Source organism: Entelurus aequoreus, linkage group LG15, assembly GCF_033978785.1.
Source record: "Entelurus aequoreus isolate RoL-2023_Sb linkage group LG15, RoL_Eaeq_v1.1, whole genome shotgun sequence".
In the NCBI taxonomy this organism is placed as follows: domain Eukaryota; kingdom Metazoa; phylum Chordata; class Actinopteri; order Syngnathiformes; family Syngnathidae; genus Entelurus; species Entelurus aequoreus.
In genome coordinates this window covers 35,936,349-35,958,848 of record NC_084745.1, presented here as the reverse complement: position 1 = coordinate 35,958,848, position 22,500 = coordinate 35,936,349, and the positions used below count along the sequence as shown (strand labels likewise).

At 38.6% G+C, this 22,500-nt stretch overlaps 1 protein-coding gene across 5 annotated transcripts in view; it reads right to left on the bottom strand.

Annotated features, from left to right (window-relative positions):
• ptprma (protein tyrosine phosphatase receptor type Ma) overlaps positions 1 to 17,915 on the bottom strand; it is a 106,411-nt gene extending 88,496 nt beyond the window's left edge. For 2 of the 5 annotated variants that reach the window (XM_062021340.1, XM_062021344.1), the window contains exon 1: positions 17,602 to 17,915. In XM_062021340.1, coding sequence (XP_061877324.1) covers positions 17,602 to 17,656 — 55 coding nt within the window. In that variant the 5' untranslated portion in view covers positions 17,657 to 17,915. The remainder of the gene's footprint in view (positions 1 to 17,601) is intronic. The other 3 variants (XM_062021342.1, XM_062021343.1, XM_062021341.1) reach the window with 2 other exon arrangements.
• Positions 17,916 to 22,500: the final 4,585 nt, after the last annotated feature.

Sequence of the window (22,500 nt, the reverse complement as noted above, 5' to 3'; positions counted from 1 at the left end):
TGTGTTCTTGCCTTCTGATCATAACATAAAACTCATGACCATAGGTGAGGATAGGGACGTAGATCGACCGGTAAATTGAGAGCTTTGCCTTCCGGCTCAGCGCCTATTTCACCAAGACGGATAGATACAAGGTCCGCATCACTGCAGATGGCTCCACAATCAGCCTGTCGATCTCACAACCCACTCTTCCCTCACTCGCGAACAAGACCCTTAAGTACTTGAACTCCTCCACTAGGGGCAATATATCTTTTTTGGGCGAGAACCATGGACTCGAACTTGGAGGTGCTGATTCTCATCCGAGTCGCTTCACTCGGCTGCAAACTGATCCTGTGAGAGCTGAAGAACCTGGTCAGATGAAGCCAGCAGAACCACATCATCCGCAAAAAGCAGATACCTAATCTTGTAGCCACCCTCAACGTCCTGACTGCACCCAGAAATTCTGTCCATAAAAGTTGTAAACAGAACCGGTGACAAAGGGCCTCCCTGCTAGAGTCCAATCCTCACTGGAAACAGGTCCGACTTACTGCCGGCAACGCGGACCAAGCTCTGACACTGATCATACAGGACTGATCAACGAACAACCACAATCAGCCAGTCTGATACCCTCTGAGCCACAAGGAGGACAGCACCTCCTGAGCGACACAGTCGAATGCCTTGTCCAAGTCCACAAAGCACATGTAGACTGGTTGGGCAAACTCCCATGCGCCCTCGATGATCCTGCCGAGACTATAGAGCTGGTCCACAGTTCCACGACCAGGACGAAAACCACACTGCTCCTCCCAAATCCGAGGTTCGACTATCTGGTGTAGCCTCCTCTCCAGTTCTCCTGAATAGACCTTACCGGGAAGGCTGAGGAGTGTGATCCCACGATAATTGGAACACAACCTCCGGTTCCACTTCTTAAAGAGAGGTACCACCACCCCGTTTTGCAAATCCAGAGGCCTCCCACCTGATGTCCGCCCATTGTGATATACAATGAGGACATTAACACCCAGAAGACATTTTGACATACAGTGAGGACAAAAAAACCCAGAAGACATTTTGACATACAGTGAGGAGATTAAAACAACATTTTGGATGTCGTTGTGGCTTGTGCAGCCCTTTGAGACACTGATTAAGGGCTATATATATATATAAACTTTGATTGATCGATTGATGATTTTGACATACATTGAGGACATTAAAAGAACATTGTGACATACAGTGAGGACATTAAAACAACATTTTGACATACAGTGAGGACATTAAAGGCCTACTGAAACCCACTACTACCGACCACGCAGTCTGATAGTTTATATATCAATGATGAAATCTTAACATTGAAACACATGCCAATACGGCCGGGTTAACTTATAAAGTGCAATTTTAAAATTCCCGCCACACTTCCGGTTGAAAAACTCCTTTGGATACAATTTATGCGCGTGACGTCACAAAATCCACGGAAGTGGTTGTACCCCATCGACCCGATACAAAAACCTCTTGTTTTCTTCGACAAAATTCCACAGTATTCTGGACATCTGTGTTGGTGAATCTTTTGCAATTTGTTTAATGAACAATGGAGGCTGCAAAGAAGAACGTTGTAGGTGGGATCGATCGGTGTATTAGCGGCTAAGTACAATACTTACAGCAACACAACAAGGACTACTTACTACGCCTAGCCGATGCTTGCCGCCAAACCCACGGATGAAGTCGTTCGTCGCGCCGTCGATCGCTGGAACGCAGGTGAGCACGGCTGTTGATGGGAAGATGAGGGCTGGCTGGCGTAGGTGGAGCGCTAATGTTTTTATCATAGTTCTGTGAGGTCCGGTTGCTAAGTTGCTAAATTAGCCTTAGCGTCGTTAGCAACAGCATTGTTAAGCCTTACCAGGCTGAGAATTTTTAACCGTGTAGTTACATGTACATGGTTTAATAGTATTGTTGATCTTCTGTCTATCCTTCCAGTCAGGGGTTTATTTATTTTGTTTCTATCTTCATTTGAGAATGATGCTATCACGTTAGCTCAGTAGCTAAGTGTGTCACCGATGTATTGTTGTGGAGATAAAAGTCACTTTAAATGTCCATTTCGCGTGCTCGACTCTCATTTTCAAGAGGATATAGTATCCGAGGTGGTTTAAGATACAAATCCGTGATCCACAATAGAAAAAGGAGAGATTGTGGAATCCAATGAGCCAGCTTGTACCTAAGTTACGGTCAGAGCGAAAAAAGATACGTCCATCACTGCCTCTCTACTGCTTCACTGTAACGTTCCTCATCTACGAATCTTTCATCCTCGCTCAAATTAATGGGGTAATCGTCGCTTTGTCGCTCCGAATCTCTCGCTCCATTGTAAACAACGGGGAATTGTGAGGAATACTAGCTCCTGTGACGTCACGCTACTTCCGGTACAGGCAAGGCTTTTTTTATCAGCGAGCAAAAGTTGCGAACTTTATCGTCAATTTTCTCTACTAAATCCTTTCAGCAAAAATATGGCAATATCGCGAAATGATCAAGTATGACACATAGAATGGATCTGCTATTCCCGTTTAAATAAAAAAAATTCATTTCAGTAGGCCTTTAAAACAACATTTTGACATACAGTGAGGACATTAAAACACACAATGACATTTTGTAATAAAGTGAGGACATTAAAACAATATTGTGACATACAGTGAGGACATTAAAACAACATTGTGACATACAGTGAGGACATTAAAACAACATTTTGACATACAAAGAGGACATTAAAACCAAGAAGACATTTTGACATACAAAGAGGACATTAAAACCAAGAAGACATTTTGACATACAGTGAGGACATTAAAACACACAATGACATTTTGTAATACAGTGAGGACATTAAAACAACATTGTGACATACAGTGAGGACATTAAAACAACATTGTGACATACAGTGAGGACATTAAAACAACATTTTGACATACAGTGAGGACATTAAAACCAAGAAGACATTTTGACATACAGTGAGGACATTAAAACAACATTTTGACATACACTGAGGACATTAAAATAACATTGTGACATACAGTGAGGACATTAAAACACACAATGACATTTTGACATACAATGAGGACATTAAAACCAAGAAGACAATTTGACATACAGTGAGGACATTAAAACAATAATTTTATATACAGTGAGGACATTAAAACCAAAAATACATTTTGACATTAAAACAACATTTTGGATGTCGTTGTGGCTTGTGCAGCCCTTTGAGACACTTGTAATTAAGGGCTATATAGGCTCCAGCGCCCCCCGTGACCCCGAAGGGAATAAGCGGTAGAAAATGGATGGATGGATAAATAAACTTTGATTGATTGATTGATGATTTTGACATACTGTTAAGACATTAAGAGAACATTGTGACATACAGTGAGGACATTAAAACAACATTTTGACATGCAGTGAGGACATTAAAACCCAGAAAACATTTTGACATACAGTGAGAACATTAAAACAACATTGTGACATACAGTGAGGACATTTAAACAACATTGTGACATACAGTGAGAACATTAAAACAACATTGTGACATACAGTGAGGACATTAAAACAACATTGTGACATACAGTGAGGACATTAAAACAACATTGTGACATACAGTGAGTACATTAAAACAACATTTTGACATACAGTGAGGACTTCAAAACACAAAATGACATTTTGACAGGCAGTGAGGATATTAAAACCCAGAACACATTGTGACCTACAGTGAGGACATTAAAACAACATTTTGACATACAGTGAGCACATTAAAACCGAGAAGACATTTTGAAATACAGTGAGGACATTAAAACAACATTTTGACATACAGCGAGGACATTAAAACCAAGAAAACATATTGACATTAAAACCACATTTTGGACGTCGTCGTGGCTTGTGTAGCCTTTTGAGACAATTGTGATTAAGGGCTATATACATAAACTTTGATTGATTGATTGATTGATGATTTTGACATACAGTGAGGACATTAAAATAACATTGTGACATACAGTGAAGATATTAAAACACACAATGACATTTTGACATACAATGAGGACATTAAAACCAAGAAGACATTTTGACATACAGTGAGGACATTAAAACACCAATTTTACATACAGTGAGGACATTAAAACCAAAATGACATTTTGACATTAAAACAACTTTTTGGATGTCGTTGTGGCTTGTGCAGCTCTTTGAGACACTTGTAATTAAGGGCTATATAAATACATTTTGATTGATTGATTGATGATTTTGACATACAGTGAGGACATTTAAACAACATTGTGACATACAGTGAGGACATTAAAACAACATTTTGACATACAGTGAAGACATTAAAAAAACATTGTGACATACAGTGAGGACATTAAAACAACATTGTGACATATAGTGAGGACAGTAAAACAACGTTGGGACATACAGTGAGGACAGTAAAACAACATTTTGACATACAGTGAGGATATTAAAACTCACAAGACAATTGACATACAGTGAGGACATTAAAACAACATTTTGACATACAGTGAGGACATTAAAACAACATTTTGACATACAGTGAGGACATTAAAATATCATTGTGAAATACATTGAGGACATTAAGCCAACATTTTGACATACAGTGAGGACATTAAAACAACATTGTGGCATACAGTGAGGGCATTTAAACAATATTTTGACATACAGTGAGGACATTAAAACCCAGAAGACATGTTTACATGCAGTGAGGACATTAAAACAACATTGTGACATACAGTGAGGACATTAAAACAACATTGTGACATACATTGACGACATTAAAACACCATTTTGACATACAGTGAGGACATTAAAACTCCCAAGACATTTTGACATACAGTGAGGACATTAAAAAAACATTGTGCCATACAGTGAGGACATTAAAACAACATTGTGACCTACAGTGAGGACAGTAAAACAACATTGTGACATACAGTGAGGACATTAAAACTCACAAGACATTTTTACATACTGTACATTGAGGACATTAAGACACGCAATGTTGACATACAGTGAGGACATTAAAACATTGTGCCATACAGTGAAGACATTAAAACAACATTGTGACATACAGTGAGGACATTGAAACAACATTGTGACATACAGTGAGGACATTAAAACAACATTTTGACATACAGTGAAGACATTAAAAAAACATTGTGACATACAGTGAGGACATTAAAACAACATTGTGACATATAGTGAGGACAGTAAAACAACGTTGTGACATACAGTGAGGACAGTAAAACAACATTTTGACATACAGTGAGGATATTAAAACTCACAAGACAATTGACATACCGTGAGGACATTAAAACAACATTTTGACATACAGTGAGGACATTAAAACAACATTTTGACATACAGTGAGGACATTAAAATATCATTGTGAAATACATTGAGGACATTAAGCCAACATTTTGACATACAGTGAGGACATTAAAACAACATTGTGGCATACAGTGAGGGCATTTAAACAATATTTTGACATACAGTGAGGACATTAAAACCCAGAAGACATGTTTACATGCAGTGAGGACATTAAAACAACATTGTGACATACGGTGAGGACATTAAAACAACATTGTGACATACATTGACGACATTAAAACACCATTTTGACATACAGTGAGGACATTAAAACTCCCAAGACATTTTGACATACAGTGAGGACATTAAAAAAACATTGTGCCATACAGTGAGGACATTAAAACAACATTGTGACCTACAGTGAGGACAGTAAAACAACATTGTGACATACAGTGAGGACATTAAAACTCACAAGACATTTTTACATACTGTACATTGAGGACATTAAGACACGCGATGTTGACATACAGTGAGGACATTAAAACATTGTGCCATACAGTGAAGACATTAAAACAACATTGTGACATACAGTGAGGACATTGAAACAACATTGTTACATACAGTGAGTACATTAAAACAACATTGTGACATGCAGTGAGTATATTAAAACATTGACATACAGTGAGGACATTAAAACAACATTGTGACATACAGTGAGGATATTAAAACAAAATTTTAACATACAGTGAGGACATTAAAACTCACAAGACATTTTGACATACAGTGAGGACATTAAGACACGTGATGACATGTTGACATACAGTGAGGAAATTAAAACAACATTGTGACATACAGTGAGGACATTAAAACAACATTGTGACATACAGTGAGGACATTAAAACCCAGAAGACATGTTGACATACAGTGAGGACATTAAAACAACATTTTGACATACAGTGAGGACATTAAAACAACATTTTGACATACAATGAGGACATTAAAACATTTTGACATACAGTAAGGACATTAAAAGAACATTGTGACATACAGTGAGAACATTAAAACTCACAAGACATTTTGACATACAGTTAGAAAATTAAAATCCAGAGGACATTTTGACATACAGTGAGGACATTAAAACAACATTGTGACATACAGTGAGGACATTAAAACAACATTGTGACATACAGTGAGGACATTAAAAGAACAATTTGACATACAGTGAGGACATTGAAAGAACAATTTGACATGCAGTGAGGACATTAAAACCCAGAAGACATGTTGACATACAGTGAGGACATTAAAACAACATTGTGACATACAGTGAGGACATTAAAACCCAGAAGACATGTTGACATACAGTGAGGACATTAAAACAACATTGTGACATACAGTGAGGACATTAAAACAACATTTTGACATACAATGAGGACATTAAAACATTTTGACATACAGTAAGGACATTAAAAGAACATTGTGACATACAGTGAGAACATTAAAACTCACAAGACATTTTGACATACAGTTAGAAAATATAAAATCCAGAAGACATTTTGACATACAGTGAGGACATTAAAACAACATTGTGGCATACAGTGAGGACATTAAAACAACATTGTGACTAGGGATGATACTCGAAACCGGTTTTCCCGGTTGTTCGATAAGAAAAGAACCGAGTCCTCGGACTCGAATCCCTTTTTGAGAACCGGTACCCGTTATGGAGACCACTATAGTAAAGAAAAAGAGTTGGTTCTTTATTCGAATCCCTGGGAACGAATCCCGTCCCCACCAGAAATGCCCCTTGAGACATCACAAGAAATGACGTCACGTAGCTCAGTCATTAGGCGCAGATAGGGAAAGCAGGAAAAACAATGGACCGGAAAAAGCGCTCCAAGGTGTAATAAAGTTAAAAACAAAAGGTATAATGCAATGAATAACTTTACTGAGAGATTTGAGCAGGGTACAAACACATGAAGAACACTTTTACGACCAACCGGAAACATAGCAACCAGGCTAGCAACGCACCTCCTTTACGGCAGCTGTCGCAACGTTCTTAAAGCAACCGCAGCGCATACATATATATGTACACAACATATATCAATCAATCAATCAATCAATGTTTATTTATATAGCCCTAAATCACAAGTGTCTCAAAGGGCTGTACAAGCCACAACGACATCCTCGGTACAGAGCCCACATACGGGCAAGGAAAACTCACCCTAGTGGGACGTCAATGTGAATGACTATGAGAAACCTTGGAGAGGACCGCATATGTGGGTAACCCCCCCCCTCTAGGGGAGACCGAAAGCAATGGATGTCGAGTGGGTCTGACATAATATTGTGAAAGTCCAACACATCAGCGAAAGTCCAGTCCATGGTGGGGCCAGCAGGAACCATCCCGAGCGGAGACGGGTCAGCAGCGTAGAGATGTCCCCATCTGATGGACAGGCTAGCGGTCCACCCCGGGTTGGGAGCAGAGTAGAAAAGAAAAGAAAAGAAACGGCAGATCAACTGGTCTAAAAAGGGAGTCTATTTAAAGGCTAGAGTATACAAATGAGTTTTAAGAGGAGATTTAAATGCTTCTACTGAGGTAGCATCTCTAACTTTTACCGGGAGGGCATTCCATAGTATTGGAGCCCGAATAGAAAACGCTCTATAGCCCGCAGACTTTTTTTGGGCTCTGGGAATCACTAATAAGCTGGAGTTCTTTGAACGCAGATTTCTTGCCGGGACATATGGTACAATACACTCGTCAAGATAGGCAGGAGCTTGACCGTGTAGTATTTTATACGTAAGTAGTAAAACCTTAAAGTCGCATCTTAGGTGCACAGGAAGCCAGTGCAAGTGAGCCAGTATAGGCGTATATATATATATGACATGATCTCCCTTTTTTAACTTTTGTTTTTCTTTCCTTGTAAACAAAACAAAATCACACTGTATATGTGTTGTCTGTCTAATTATAAATAATGCAGACGAGGCGTGTTGGCTGAGTTATTGACGTTTACTTTCACAGCGTGCTCATAACCTCATTCTTAGCTGCCGGCGTGACGACATGCAACAACACTTTTCGGGGCTACCGCGCATGCTCGTCACTCACGTTGCATACTGGGTAGTGTAGTTGTTATATTCCTAGCTCGTAACATCACATCTTTCCCCCTATAAAGAAATAACGTTAACTCAATAAAGTGTATTTCTTTTTTAGCTTTAACTTTTCATTTTTTAGCATTGTAACCACGTTTGCAAACAACTTTTCTCTTCATAGAATTTTCTTTCAATAAAGAAATAAAGTGCAACAATGTCAAAGCATCATAACAAACAGTTATGTCAAATAGCAGCAGAAGTGCACTTTTTGGAGAGCTGTATTATTTTAAGTTTTGTGCCCAAGGGACTGATTTTATTTAACGTTATATTATTATTTATACACCTATAGTGATCACAGAGACAGGTTGTTTTTGTGTTACTGTATATATTTGTTTTTCTGAAAAATCCCACTTAATATACTTTGGGTAACAACAGTCAATATTTATTTTATTTTTTTTTATTTTTTAGGGGGGTAACAGTCAATATTTATTTATTTATTAGATTAAATTTTTTTCTTATATAATAAAAGTGAGCTTTTGTTAAACCAAATATTGTGTTTTTTCCATATACAACAACCTATCTGGACTCGATAAGAAAATTAATAAGGATTCAGTTCGATAAGAGGATTCGATAATAGGCTCGAACTCGATAATTTCTTATCAAACATCATCCCTAATTGTGACATACAGTGAGGACATTAAAACGACATTGTGACATAAAGTGAGTACATTAAAATATTGTGACATACAGTGAGGATATTAAAACTCACAAGACATTGTGACATACAGTGAGGACATTAAAACAACATTGTGGCATACGGTGAGGACATTAAAACAACATTGTGACATACAGTGAGGACATTAAAACAACATTGTGGCATACAGTGAGTACATTAAAACATTGTGACATACAGTGAGGACATTAAAACAACATTGTGACATACAGTGAGGACATTAAAACAACATTGTGACATACAGTGAGGACATTAAAACAACATTGTGGCATACAGTGAGGACATTAAAACAACATTGTGACATACAGTGAGGACATTAAAACATTGTGACATACATTGAGGACATAAAAACAACAATTTGACATACAGTGAGGACATTAAAACAATATTTTGACATACAGTGAGGACATTAAAACAACATTGTGGCATACAGTGAGGACATTAAAACAACATTGTGACATACAGTGAGGACATTTAAACGACATTGTGACATACAGTGAGTACATTACAACAACATTGTGACATACTGTGAGTATATTAAAACATTGTGACATACAATGAGGACATTAAAACAACATTGTGACATACATTGAGGACATAAAAACAACAATTTGACATACAGTGAGGACATTAAAACAACATTGTGACATACAGTGAGGACATTAAAACAACATTGTGGCATACAGCGAGTACATTAAAACATTGTGACATACAGTGAGGATATTAAAACTCACAAGACATTGTGACATACAGTGAGGACATTAAAACAACATTGTGGCATACAGTGAGGACATTAAAACAACATTGTGACATACAGTGAGGACATTAAAACAACATTGTGGCATACAGTGAGGACATTAAAACAACATTGTGACATACAGTGAGGACATTAAAACAACATTGTGACATACATTGAGGACATAAAAACAACAATTTGACATACAGTGAGGACATTAAAACAACATTTTGACATACAGTGAGGACATTAAAACAACATTGTGGCATACAGTGAGGACATTAAAACAACATTGTGGCATACAGTGAGGACATTAAAACAACATTGTGACATACAGTGAGGACATTAAAACGACATTGTGACATACAGTGAGTACATTAAAACAACATTGTGACATACAGTGAGTATATTAAAACATTGTGACATACAATGAGGACATTAAAACAACATTGTGACATACATTGAGGACATAAAAACAACAATTTGACATACAGTGAGGACATTAAAACAACATTGTGACATACAGTGAGGACATTAATACGACATTGTGACATACAGTGAGTACATTAAAACAACATTGTGACATACATTGAGGACATTAAAACATTGTGACATACATTAAGGACATAAAAACAACAATTTGACATACAGTGAGGACATTAAAACAACATTTTGACATACAGTGAGGACATTAAAACAACATTTTGACATAAAGTGAGGACATTAAAACATTGTGACATACATTGAGGACATAAAAACAACAATTTGACATACAGTGAGGACATTAAAACAACATTTTAACATACAGTGAGGACATTAAAACTCACAAGACATGTTGACATACAGTGAGGACATTAAGACACGCGATGACATTGTGACATACAGTGAGGACATTAAACAACATTGTGACATACAGTGAGGACATTAAAACCCTGAAGACATGTTGACATACAGTGAGGACATTAAAACAACATTTTGACATACAATGAGGACATTAAAACAACATTGTGACGTACAGTGAGGACATTAAAACAACATTTTGACGTACAATGAGGACATTAAAACATTTTGACTAAAGTAAGGACATTAAAACAACATTTTGACATACAATGACATTAAAACATTTTGACTAAAGTAAGGACATTAAAAGAACATTGTGACATACAGTGAGGACATTAAAACTCACAAGACATTTTGACATACAGTGAGGACATTAAACCACACAAGACATTTTGACATACACTGAGAACATTTAAATAATAATTTGACATGCAGTGAGGACATTTAAATAACATTGTGACATACAGTGAGGACATCAAAACAACATTGTGACATCCAGTGAGGATATTAAAACTCACAAGACATTGTGGCATACAGCGAGGACATTAAAACAACATTTTGACATGGTTAGGACATTAAAACAACATTTTGACATACAGTTAGGACATTAAAAAAAACGATTTGACATACATTGAGAAAATTAAAACATTTTGACATACAGTGAGGACATCAAAACTCACAAGACATTTTGACAAACAGTTAGGACATTAAAAGAACATTGTAACATACAGTGAGGACATTAAAACCCAGAAGACATTGTGACATACAGTAAGGACATTAAAACAACATTTTGACATACATTGAGGACAATAAAACAACATTTTGACATACAGTGAGGACATTAAAACAACATTGACACAGAGTGAGGACATTAAAACACACAGAGACTTCGACATACAGTGAAGACATTAAATTACGCAATGAAGACAATTAAACATACAGTGAAGACATTTAAACACACAACGTGGACATTTTGACAAAGTGTGGACATTTAAACACACTATGAGGACAATTAAACATACAGTGAGGACATTAAGAAGCCCAATGAGGACAATTCAACACAAAATGCGTCTGTTTACACACACTGAGGACACATTCAGGTGTGAGGCAAACCGTTTCTGATTAAGCATCCCAGTTTGAAGGCGGAGCTTATTTTCACCCAGGTTTATTTTGACATGTTAGTGTAGCGCTTTACATCGCAAACTTCATGCACCTGACATGTTTACGAACAATCATCACTTGCTGTTTTGAATGCAAACAGGAAGTTACTTTAACAGCAAGGAGGGCGGGGGCCTATTCAGCTGCAGTAACATGCAGCAAGTTGCCTTCAAGACACACACACACACACACACACTTTTCGCAGCCTCCATCTCATCTCCCACGTTAAACAAAAGGAGCGTAAATCCGACCTCCTAATCCTCGCTGGTGTTGCGCACGCTGCGTCTCTAGGCGGCCACAGTAATCCCGCGAGCCGCACTCGCGGCTCAGTGTCGCCAGGGCCGCCACTGTGCCAATGAAGGCTTGTTAAGACTTTGTGTTGATGCCTTTTTTCATGCAACGCAACACAAAGCAGACCACTAACGATACCAAAGAACGAGAAGAAGCACGTCCAGGAAGTGGTACTTCTCCAGCAAATCACGTCAAACGTACATCATCATTTTTTTAACCGTAGTCACCATTACACAAACGCACACACACACTGGGAGTGTGTGAGCTTCATTAAAATCCTGACGAGACAAAACAAAGAGCTGACCTGACTGCACCTACACACACACACACACACACACACACACACACACACACACACACACACACACACACACACACACACACACACACACACACACACACACACACACACACACACACACACACACACACACACACACACACACACACACACACACACACACACACACACTCAAGGAGAAAAGGTAAAGTCCTGAATCAGCGACAGGCCGAACCTGGACACATCAGGTCACTAGGGAGTGTGTGTGTGTGTGTGTGTGTGTGCTTGGCTGTATATTAAACAAACACGCTGCAGACAAACTGTACGGCACTATAGAAGCCATTTTGCATGTAACATGACTTTGTTGTTTAGTTGTCCTCATCACAAGGAGCCACTTAGTCAGAGTTAGCCAAGCTTAGCACAAATGGACATTAGCCAAGCCTAGCAATACACACGGAAAATACATTTATCTATCTTAGCACAATACGACATTAGCACAATGCAACATATGTATGAGGACATTAAGTTAAAACAACACATGGCGGTGGTGGTAGTGGAAAGTAACCTAACATGGCATGTGCCACATTTGCAACACACATGCAAACATGACAACTTCCAGCCGTGCTACTACAGCTGTACGGCTTTGAGTCGTAAAAAAATATCCCCAAAATAGCCACACATGTGCTTTCAAAGTATTTGGAGAGTGAAAAAATGGAGCACTTCAACTATGACCATAAAAATGCAAGTTTATTTATTTACCACAATCACCCAGAGTCAAAGCAAAGATGGAAAGGGCATCTTCAAATTTGAATAATGAACTCATTAAGGATGGATAAAAGTTATTTTATTTTTTAAAGTGTAGTTGTTGATGATTAGAAGTTATTGGTATATGCTTTGGTTAATCGTTGTTTTTTGTTGAATTGCAAAATGCCTACATTTTGGCAAAACTATCAACAAGTCGGAAAGAGAAGTTGCTGACTTTAGCGTATGCACAAACAGACCTGGCAACTCAGTAAATCGGGCAGTGACAAGCATAAAATGAGCTTCTCGAGCACAAATGATGGAAAATATTAGCATAGAGATAAGGCATTAGGGTATCTTACCAAAACCCATAGTGGATTTTAGCTTAGCACTGCACTTTGAGGAAATCCATTTAAAAATGTTATTTTTATGTTGAATTAATTTTTTACCTACATTTAAAGTACCTTCTTGTGGTCTACATCAGTGGTCCCCAACCACCGGGCCACGGCCCGGTATCGGTCCGTGGATCGATTGGTACCGGGCCGCACAAGAAATAAAAAAAATAAAAAAATAAAAAGAAATTATTTTTTTTTTTACTTTTTATTAGATCAACATAAAAAACACAAGATACACTTACAATTAGTGCACCAACCCAAAAAACCTCCCTCCCCCATTTACACTCATTCGCACAAAAGGGTTATTAATATTTCTGGTTCCTACATTATATATCAATATAGATCAATACAGTCTGCAGGGATACAGTCCGTAAGCACACATGATTGTATTTTTTTATGACAAAAAACAAAAACAAAAAAAAACAAAAAAAATTACCAGGGCATTAGCTTAGCACAAATCACGGCAGAACCATACTTGCCAACCCTCCCGATTTTTCCGGGAGACTCCAGAATTTCAGTGCCCCTCCCGAAAATCTCCCGGGGCAACCATTCTCCCGAATTCCAACCGGATAACAATATTGGGGGCGTGCCTTAAAGGCACTGCCTTTAGCGTCCTCTCTCACCTGAAAAGGAGACCATTATATATATCTCCGTTATCCATAGGTTTATCTATAACCCATAAAGTGGGCAGGCACGGAGCTATTTCTCAGTGTGTGTTTATTCCAGCCGGCACGTTAATACACTGACACACAACAAGCAAGTAGTAACGTCCAAAAACATAACAGAGACAAAGCAGAAGAACGAAGAAGAGACATGGCGACGACAAGTCTGCGTGGTAAGCGTGTCTCTTAATAGGAGCCATTTTTGGGCCTTTACATAAAGTTTAGGTCTCGCAACTACGGTTAGCAGCCGCCGGCTTCATTTTCCCCCGTAGAAGAAGACAGTAAGCAGCCGCCGACTTCATTTTCCCCGTAGAAGAAGAATTTCTTCTTCTACCCTCTTGTTTAAACTACAACTTCTTCTACTAGAAGAAGAAGTTCTTCTTCTACAGTAAGCAGTCGCCGACTTCATTTTCCCCCTTCTATGGCTGCTTACCGTAGAAGAAGAAGCGCTTCTTCATCGGCATGCGACTGTGAATTGTTCTTGTTTGCGGATGACTCGGCCTTGCTGGTATCAGACAGGGACAAGTCACAGGTGGAGAAAATCCTCAGTGCTGAACTCTGTAGAACTTGCACCTGGCTCGCTGACAACAAGCTATTCATACACTTTGGTAAAACGGAATCCATTCTGTTTGGGTCCCACATAAATGATATATGATAAATGGGTTATACTTGTATAGCGCTTTTCTACCTTCAAGGTACTCAAAGCGCTTTGACAGTATTTCCACATTCACCCATTCACACACACATTCACACACTGATGGCGGGAGCTGCCATGCAAGGCGCTAACCAGCAGCCATCAGGAGCAAGGGTGAAGTGTCTTTCCCAAGGACACAACGGACGTGACTAGGATGGTAGAAGGTGGGGATTGAACCCCAGTAATCAGCAACCCTCCGATTGCTGGCCCGGCCACTCTACCAACTTCGCCACGCCGCTCCCTACATTAAGAAACATTAAGAAAGTCAATGACTTCACTATAAAAGTGGGTGACATTGTTATCACCAGGAAGGATGAGGTCACCTACCTAGGTTCCATTCTAGAGGCTAATCTTTCCTGTGATCAAATGGCAACCAAGGTAATCGAAAAGGTCAACCAACGAACGAGATTTCTCTATAGAATCTCCTCTCTGGTCAACAAAAGCACCATGAGGATTCTGGCGGGAACTCTCGTTCAACCCTTTTTCGATTACGCATGCACCTCCTGGTACCCTAGCACCTCCATAACCCTCAAATCTAAACTCCAAACATCCCAGAATAAGATAGTCAGATTACTTCTAGACCTCCACCCCAGATCACACCTCACTCCTACCCACTTCTCCAAAGTGGGCTGGCTCAGGGTGGAGGACAGAGTAAAACAACTTGCACTGAGCCTAGTCTATAAAATCCGCTACACCTCCCTGATACCGAAGTACATGTCAAACTACTTCCTCAACGTAAATGACCGCCATAACCACAACACCAGGGGGAGCTCCACTAACCACGTTAAACCCAGATTCCGATCTAACAAAGGTCTTAACTCATTCTCTTTCTATGCACTCCCAACAGGTATAAAAGAAAGGGCATCTCTATTCTCCTTCAAAACCGCAATAAAAGTACACCTCCAGGCAGCTACAACCCTAAACTAACGCCCTCCCCAGATTGTTAATAATCAAATGTAAATAATCAAATGTAGATACTTTTTCTTATGCTTTCTGATCTCTGTCTATGTCCACTACTTGCTGTACATATCCTACCAAGTCAGACCTACACTGTTCCAATATCCATTTCTCTGTTCTCAATTGTTGATGACTGATGAGAACAACCAAACCTAACCCCCCCGACCCCCTCCACACCCCGGATTGTAAATAATGTAAATAATTTAATGTGATTATCTTGTGTGATGACTGTATTATGATGATAGTATATATCTGATAATATATATCTGTATCATGAATCAATTTAAGTGGACCCCGACTTAAACAAGTTGAAAAACTTATTCGGGTGTTACCATTTAGTGGTCTATTGTACGGAATATGTACTTCACTGTGCAACCTACTAATAAAAGTCTCAATCAATCAATCAATCTACGGGGGAAAATGAAGTCGGCGGCTGCTTACCGTAGAAGAAGAACTTCTTCTTCTACGATAAGCAGCCGTAGAAGGGGGAAAATGAAGTCGGCGTAGTTACCGTAGTTGCGAGACCTGTTGTGGCTCAATATTGGTCCATATATAAGGCGCACCGGATTATAAGGCACACTGTCAGCTTTTGAGGAAATTGGAGGTTTTTAGGTGCGCCTTATAGTGCGGAAAATACGGTGTATATATAAGAAATACTTGAAAATATATATATATATACCCCCCCACCCCCCATCTCCTGAATTCGGAGGTCTCAAGGTTGGCAAGTATGGGCAGAACCCAGCTTGTGCTAGCACAACGCATGGCTGAATATAGCCTAGCTTCGCACCAGTTATAGAAAACAATCCCCTATCTTAATAAACGATGCACAGAGCCGAGCTTAGCACAAACCACGGCGGGCGTTAGCCTAGCTTAGCACAAATCATGGCGGGAGCGGGAGTTAATTAGCATGGCAAATAACCTAACACCTTTGCTCGTCACATTAATAATGGCGGAAATTAGCCTAGCTTAGCGCAACACATTCAGGGCTTTGCCTGGACAGCAATGTCCTAAAAACAAGCAGACGTGCTCATTAGCATCGCTCCATCAACACAATTATCAGAGCATGGCGGCCATCTTGGACGATGGACACTTTCATTTCATTCTCGACTGCTTCCCTCTCACACACACACACACACACACACACAAGTCACACACACACACACACACACACACACACACACACACACACACACACACACACACACACAGCTTCATTTAGCAACATGAAAAAGTAGTCAGCTGCCAGATAATCATTTAACATTGATTGATCAATTGAAGTTACAATTCATTGATTGTTTGCCAACTAATGATTGTTGCATTGGTAACTGACAAGTGGTGGACCATTTAGACTTCCTTCTTTGTGACCTTTGACCACCACAAGTGCTTGTAGAAAACCTTTCTACTTGATTTAATTGATCTAATTGATGTACTAAATCCTGGGGTGACTTTTGCACCAGGACGATGAAAAGAGGAGGAAGAAGAGAAAAAAAGAGGAGGGAAGGAAGGGAGGAGATTTTCCTGTTGGAAACTTGGATACCGTCACACACACACACTAACAAACACTAACACACACACACTAACACACGCAAACACACAACACACACACACACTACTGTAGCGTTCACACCCCTGCTCCCCCTTTTCCCCAAATCCCGAACCATGTCGACCCAGTCCGCCGGGCCGGGTTCTGGAGTACTCGGTCCCGGTTCTGTGTCGGTGTTCTTACCTTTGAGTGCGGCCGTCATGTGTAACGAGAGGAGCAGCAAAGTTGAAGCGTCCATGTTCTTCTCTTTCCACTTCGGTTCTGTTCGGGGGAGCTGGAGGAGAAAAGTCGAGATCAACTCCTCCCGCACTTTTTTTTTTTTACCCCTTTTCAACTCCTCTTTTTCTTCTTCTTTTTGTTTGTCTTCTCTTCTTAGTCCCTTTCTTCTTCTACTTCTTCTCGTCTTCTCCTGTCCGACGCGCCGTCACTCACAGGCGCGCTCACGCTCTCACGTGCACGAATCTGTGGGTCTTTGCTCTCCTCTTTCTTTTTCCTGCCTGTTGGGAGGGGGACAAGCCGTGTGACGTCACTGGGGGGGGGGGGGGGGGGGGGGGGGTCGAAAGACCCAGTGGTGGAGGGGTGAATGGGGGATCGATGTTTATGATCATGACTGAGAAATGATGACAATGACTAAAGACAATCTTCATCCTAACATGATAGACGTCAAGCTTTTATTTTGGAAAACAATCCAGTTACCTTAACTTTTATTTTGGAAAACACTCCTGTTTCCCTAAGTTTTATTTTGAAAAATGTTGCATTTTGCTTTCATTTAAGAGAATAGTCCTGTTACAGGTAGGAAAACATTATTGTTATAGCCAGCTTTTATTTTGGAAAAAAAAATACCTTACGTTTTATTTCGGAAACCACTGCTGTTACAATTAGAATTTATTTTGAAAAACATATTTTAGCCAGAACATTTATTTCGGAAAACACAACTGTTGCAATTACATTTTATTTTTGAATAAAACATACCTTAACTTTTATTTTGGAAAATACTGCTGTAACAATTGGATTTTGTTTAAAAATATATATATATTTTAACCATACATTTTATTTTGGAAAGTGTTTTTTTATAACAGTCGTGTTAAATGTTTCTTTTATTTGGAAAATACCCCTCTTACGATTAAGACTACATTTTACTTGGATTTTAGGAAAACTGTGCTATTCTGTCCCTGTTACTGTTTTCTTTTTTTCAAAAAAACATTCCCGCTTCATTTACTTTTTATTTTTTGAAAGCGTTCATGTTACATCCAGCTTTTATTAAAAAAAATAATTCTGTTACATTTTGATTGTATTTTTGAATACACTCATGTACGTTATTATCTTAGAAAACATTTCTATTTAATTTCCCATCATATTTTTTGAAAGCGTTCATGTAACATTTATCGCCATCAGTGTGTGAATGGGTGAATGTGATGTATAATGTAAAGCACTTTGGTGGGTATCATTCCAGATATAGTAAAGCACTATATAAATACAGACCATACCCTTTACCATTTACATCTAGCTTTTATTTTAGAAATCATTCCTGTTGTATGCTTTTATTTTGGTAAAACCTTCTGTTACATTTTGATTATATTTCAGAAAGCACTCCTGTACTTCATACTATTATTTTTGGAAAAACACTAATTTTGCTTTTATTTTAGAAAAACTTTATATTATATTTTACCCTAATGTTTATTTTGGAAAACACTGCTGTTACAATTATATTTTATTTGGGAGGAAAATCATTTTACCTTAACTTTTATTTTGGAAAGCACTCCTGTTACTGACTTTTTTGTAACACTCGCGTTAAATTGTACTTTTATTTTGAAAAACACTCATATTGCAATTAGATTTTATTTTGAGATTTTTTTTAAAATTTTTTTATTGTTCCTCTAACGTAGACTTTTTTTAAACAATTTTTAATGACATTTGCTTTTATTTTGCAAAACACTCCTGTTACAATTAATATGATATTTTACTTAATTTTAGGGAAACACTGGGCTTTTACTTAAGAAAAACTTTCCTGTTACATTTTTCCTTTATTTTGGAAAACACTGCCAATTAATTTACTCTAATAATTTTTGAAAACATTCATGTTACATTCAGCTTTTATTTTGGAAATCCTTCCTGTTATATGCTTTCATTTTGGACAAACCTTCTGTAACATTTTGATTATATTCCAGAAAACACACCTGTACGTTATACTATTATTATGTACACTCCTGTTACATTTTGCTTTTATTTTGGAAAACGCAGCTGTTACATGTTGCTTTTATTTTGGAAAACACTCCTGTTGCATTTGGATTTTATTTCGTAAAACATTCATGCAAAATTTTATAGACATGTTTTTATTTTGGGAAAACATTCCTGGTACATTTTTTATTTATTTTGGAAACACCATTCTGTGACAATTTTGTGGCTTTTATTTTGAGAAAATAATAAATCATGCTACATTTTGTTTTTATCTTGGGGAAAACGCTACTGTTACATTTAGATTTTATTTGGAAAACGTTCATGCTATATATTGTTTTTATGTTGGTAAAACACTTTTCTATGATTACGTGGCTTTTATTTTGTAATGCCACTCTTGTGACTATTGGGACCATTCCTCTATGCCAGAGCCGTCTCTGCTCTATGCCGTTCATCTTTTATTTTGAAATGTCCAATTAACAATTTTGTAATGTTGCCATTTAACATGAATTAGTCATGTGACTCCATTACAAATATATATATATATATATATATATATATATATATATATATATATATATATATATATATATATATATATATATATATATATATATATATATATATATAGATAGATAGATAGATAGATAGATAGATAGATACATAGATAGATAGATAGATAGATAGATAGATAGATAGATGGATAGATAGATAGATAGATAGATAGATAGAGCACTTTCATGTAGAGTGGAGTTTAAAGCTGGATCACATGATTCCATCAATGCACCTCTGTGTGGTTGACAAAGTCCTCATTGAGTCCCCCATTTGCTGCTCGGCGGCGCCCCCTGTTGGCTGTCTAACTGCACATAGAGTAGACCAACATAGTTTATTAGTCACATTTACAAAACTATAGAGTGGAATCCAATAGATCAGTTCTACTCTGACAAGCACCTGCAGCTGTCAATCAAAGAGTAGCCCCTCCTTCTTCCCGATTCAGCCAATCAGATGTGGTTTTGTCTGGCCGCGTCCATGGAGCGTTGCTGTGTGAAAGCAAATCAAGCAGCTGGACGATGCAACTGCTCTATCTGGTGGTCAAATGTGCAAACTGCAGCCGAAAAATCAATGTAAAGTGTGTGTACGTGTATTTGTATGTATGTATGTACGGTAGGCATGTGTCATTTTGCGCTCAGACATGTGTAACCAGACCACCGATGGAGACCACTGAACAGCTGGATTGAGTGTGTGACAACACAAAAGGAGACAAGACTGAAGAGGACACTCTGGAGGAGGAAGATGAGGGTCACAAATGGACGAAGGAGAGGCTTTTAATGTCACAGCCATGGTACATCAAACACACACACACACACAAGCTAGGTTGGTTGTGGACGCTGCCACCTACTGGCTGGTTTGACGTAACTCGCGACCCAATGAACTCAACTGCGAGGCGTCACGTGACTGATGGACTACCGCTTTTGCTTTTGGGTTGACCTTTGACCTAGACATACCCGCTTTTAACAACGGCGGCTGATGGCGACCTCAGCTGTTGTTGACTCGCTCAGGAAGCGGCTCCGCTCCTCCTCAAAGTCCTTTCACAACAAAAGCCATCTCGCTGCACTTGAGCGCGCTCTGCCTTTCATCACGCCTCCTCGCCGACATGGACGCCACCTGATCACGTCTTCGTCGTGGTGGACGCCACCTGCTCACCTCCTCGCCGTCTTCTGCTCGGCCCGTATGCTGAGGTTTGATGCTCTAAAAGGCATGATTCTCAAACTGCGGTACGTGTACCACAAGTGGTACGCGAGGTCCATCTAGTGCAGTGGCCCTTAACCTTGTTGGAGGTACCGAACCCCACCAGTTTCATATGCGCATTCACCAAACCCTTCTTTAGTGAAAAATAAAATGTTGTTTTTTTTCAAATTCAAGACAAAGTTATATGTTCTTGGTAACACTTTAGTATGGGGAACATATTCTAAGTAACAAAGACTTAATTTAAAGTTATTTGGTTAAGGTTAGGGTTAGAAAGTTAGGGTTATAATAAGGCCATGCCGAATAGGGCATTAATAAGTACTTAATTTTTTCCTATATTGAAACACAGTGTGACTGTTCAATGCAACGTTCCCTCTAAGGTGCGCGCCAGTGCAATTGCGCACTGCTCAAGCGTCCTCTGCGCACGGCAAATCTATGCTGCGCACAAAATAAAATAAAAAAATAAGCGCATAACAATTTTCGACACGACACGGACACGACAGAGAAAACAGTTTTCGTCATCATTGTTCAAATATTGTAACGTCTGTCGAGACGCTTTGAGGACATGAATTCCATCGATCACTTTACTGAGCAAAACTCTTTACTGTCGGCCATAAACACATCACCAAAACATTAGTAAAAAAAATTATATCTAGCAAAACTGGTCATTTTCTGCAGTACAAACCAGACCAAAAGAAACTTTGTTATATCAACAGCAGCCGCTCGCTCTTTCTTACTTGTGCCAACACATGCACATATGGCACTTAGCCAGTGATGCGTTTACAGCCACACAAAAAGTCGGACAACTCCAACACCACACATAAAGTGTAATTCCAGGTCGTTAAACTATGATTTACCAATTAAATGTGTGCTTATTCTAGTGTCATTTATTCGGAATCTTAATTTATAAATATTAATCATGAAATGCTGTTAGTATATTAAATAAATACTAATAAAAATATATTTTTTACAAACAGGAAGTTGCAGGAATGTACACATGATCCCCTGCTTACATCTCATTGTGCAACATGTGAATGTTTTAATGGGAACTAAATGCAATGTCTGAAAGGGGTACAAATTATTTCCAAAGCAGGACCTCCACCCAGACAAACAATACAAGTACACAGATCATGAAAAACATTATTTTTTGTTATTGTCATT